The sequence below is a fragment of the Salvelinus namaycush genome, chromosome 17, assembly GCF_016432855.1.
Source record: "Salvelinus namaycush isolate Seneca chromosome 17, SaNama_1.0, whole genome shotgun sequence".
Lineage (NCBI taxonomy): Eukaryota > Metazoa > Chordata > Actinopteri > Salmoniformes > Salmonidae > Salvelinus > Salvelinus namaycush.
Genome location: NC_052323.1, coordinates 37,675,909 through 37,678,500, shown reverse-complemented (window position 1 = coordinate 37,678,500; position 2,592 = coordinate 37,675,909). Strand labels below are relative to the sequence as shown.

Here is a 2,592-nt window from a genome sequence, read left to right as displayed (position 1 = left end):
TCACATTTAAAGTAGTGCACTGTTTATGGAATAGGGTGCCATTTGGGACTCATTTTTATCTGATTGTTTTTGAGCCAGTAGTGATTCAGTATTTCCTCAAGTTCACCGTCCAAGAATCTATAGGATCCAGACCAGCATGCATGTGGTGTCCACTGAATGTAAATTAATAGAAGCTAATTAGCGACCATCTACCTAGTTTTTCTTGTGCAATAAATCCCCCCCCCCCCCCCCCCCCCCCCTCCCTCCCTCCCTCCCAGCAGACAACATGAGCCCCCTGGACCCCTCAGACCCTTCAAACCCAGACCCCACCAACAGCACGGCCGACCTAGCACCTGGCCTGCCAGTCCACATGGACACCACCTGCACCCACTTACAACAAGGCATCCTTGGTAACGACAGTCTCAGCCTCCACCTCGACCGGCCGGGGTTCCACTCTGACATCACCAAGCATGTAGGAGTCCAGGCTGTTTTGATCACGGCGTATAGTCTAATCATCTTACTGGGCCTAGTAGGCAACGCCCTAGTCATCTACATGATCATCTGCTTCCGGAACATGAGGACAGTCACTAACTTCTTCATAGCTAACCTGGCCCTGGCCGACCTGTTGGTGGATACGTTGTGCTTACCGTTCACACTGGTTTATACCTTGCTCGACGAGTGGCCGTTCGGCGCAGTGCTGTGTCACATGGTCCCGTTCGCCCAGGCGCTGAGCGTTCACGTATCGATCCTGATGCTGGCCGTCATCGCTCTGGAGCGCTACAGGTGTATCGTGTTCCACCTGGGCCAGCGCCTCACCTGGCGAAGCAGCCTGCTCATCGTGGCTTTCACCTGGACGTTGTCCGCCGTGCTGGCCGGCCCGCTCGCCATCTTCAGAGAGTACCGTCAGGAGGAGATCCCGTCCATCAACCTGAGGATTTCAGTCTGCTATGAGAAGTGGCCTTACGGCAGCAGCAGAGATGGAGTCATTTACAGCCTGTCTATGTTACTGTTGCAGTACTTGCTGCCACTCTCCATCATCAGTTATGCCTACATCTGCATCTGGGTGAAGCTGAAGAACCACGTGAGTCCAGCGAGCCGCATCGACGCCGTCCAGCGCAGGAAGAAGACCACCAAGATGCTGGTTATGGTGGTTGTAGTCTTCGCCACATGCTGGCTACCCTTCCACGTGTTTCAACTAGCCAGTGACCTAGACCTGGTGCTCAGCTTAAGACAATACAAGCTCATCTATACCCTCTTCCACATTGTAGCCATGTGCTCCACCTTCGCCAACCCGCTCCTGTACGGCTGGATGAATAAGAACTACAGGAATGGGTTCCTCATGGTGTTCAGGTGTGAGGCTAAACCAGACAGTATTCACCCTGAGGGATCCTTCAGGATCCGGTCACAAAGGAGGATGTCTCTGAATGGAGGACACCCTGCTACGGCCGTCTGATTGGTTGATTTATCTGCCGTCTGATTGGTTGATTGATCTGCCGTCTGATTGATCTGCCGTCTGATTGAGGCTGCTGTGTGGAGTGAAATTAGTACCATTACAAAGGGAATCTGAGGCTGCTGAATTAAAAAAAAAATAAGCCTTGTCTGAGCCAGAACGGCCCATAGGGCAGGAGTCCATCTCCTGTTTCTGTAGAGTGAACCAGAACGGCCCATAGGGCAGGAGTCCATCTCCTGTTTCTGTACAGTGAACCAGAACGGCCCATAGGGCAGGAGTCCATCTCCTGTTTCTGTAGAGTGAACCAGAACGGCCCATAGGGCAGGAGTCCATCTCCTGTTTCTGTAGAGTGAACCAGAACGGTCCATAGGGCAGGAGTCCATCTCCTGTTTCTGTAGACTGAACCAGAACGGCCCATAGGGCAGGAGTCCATCTCCTGTTTCCGTACAGTGAACCAGAACGGCCCGTAGGGCAGGAGTCCATCTCCTGTTTCTGTACAGTGAACCAGAACGGCCCATAGGGCAGGAGTCCATCTCCTGTTTCTGTAGAGTGAACCAGAACGGCCCATAGGGCAGGAGTCCATCTCCTGTTTCTGTACAGTGAACCAGAACGGCCCATAGGGCAGGAGTCCATCTCCTGTTTCTGTCCAGTGAACCAGAACGGCCCATAGGGCAGGAGTCCATCTCCTGTTTCTGTAGAGTGAACCAGAACGGCCCATAGGGCAGGAGTCCATCTCCTGTTTCTGTAGAGTGAACCAGAATGGCCCATAGGGCAGGAGTCCATCTCCTGTTACTGTAGAGTGAACCAGAACGGCCCATAGGGCAGGAGTCCATCTCCTGTTTCTGTAGAGTGAACCAGAACGGCCCATAGGGCAGGAGTCCATCTCCTGTTTCTATAGAGTGAACCAGAACGGCCCATAGGGCAGGAGTCCATCTCCTGTTACTGTAGAGTGAACCAGAACGGCCCATAGGGCAGGAGTCCATCTCCTGTTTCTGTAGAGTGAACCAGAACGGCCCATAGGGCAGGAGTCCATCTCCTGTTTCTATAGAGTGAACCAGAACGGCCCATAGGGCAGGAGTCCATCTCCTGTTTCTGTAGAGTGAACCAGAACGGCCCATAGGGCAGGAGTCCATCTCCTGTTTCTGTAGAGTGAACCAGAACGG

At 53.1% G+C, this 2,592-nt stretch overlaps 1 protein-coding gene across 1 annotated transcript; it reads left to right on the top strand.

The window, feature by feature from the left end:
- The first annotated feature begins 349 nt into the window (after window positions 1–349).
- On the top strand, window positions 350–1,432 carry npy7r (neuropeptide Y receptor Y7). Its single transcript, XM_039011911.1, has one exon. The coding sequence runs from the start codon at window positions 350–352 to the stop codon at window positions 1,430–1,432; it is 1,083 nt and encodes a 360-aa protein (XP_038867839.1).
- The last annotated feature ends 1,160 nt before the right edge of the window (window positions 1,433–2,592 follow it).

Excerpts from the sequence above, each read along its gene's own strand:
- npy7r (XM_039011911.1), top strand. The coding sequence starts at position 350 with ATGGACACCACCTGCACCCACTTACAACAAGGCATCCTTGGTAACGAC.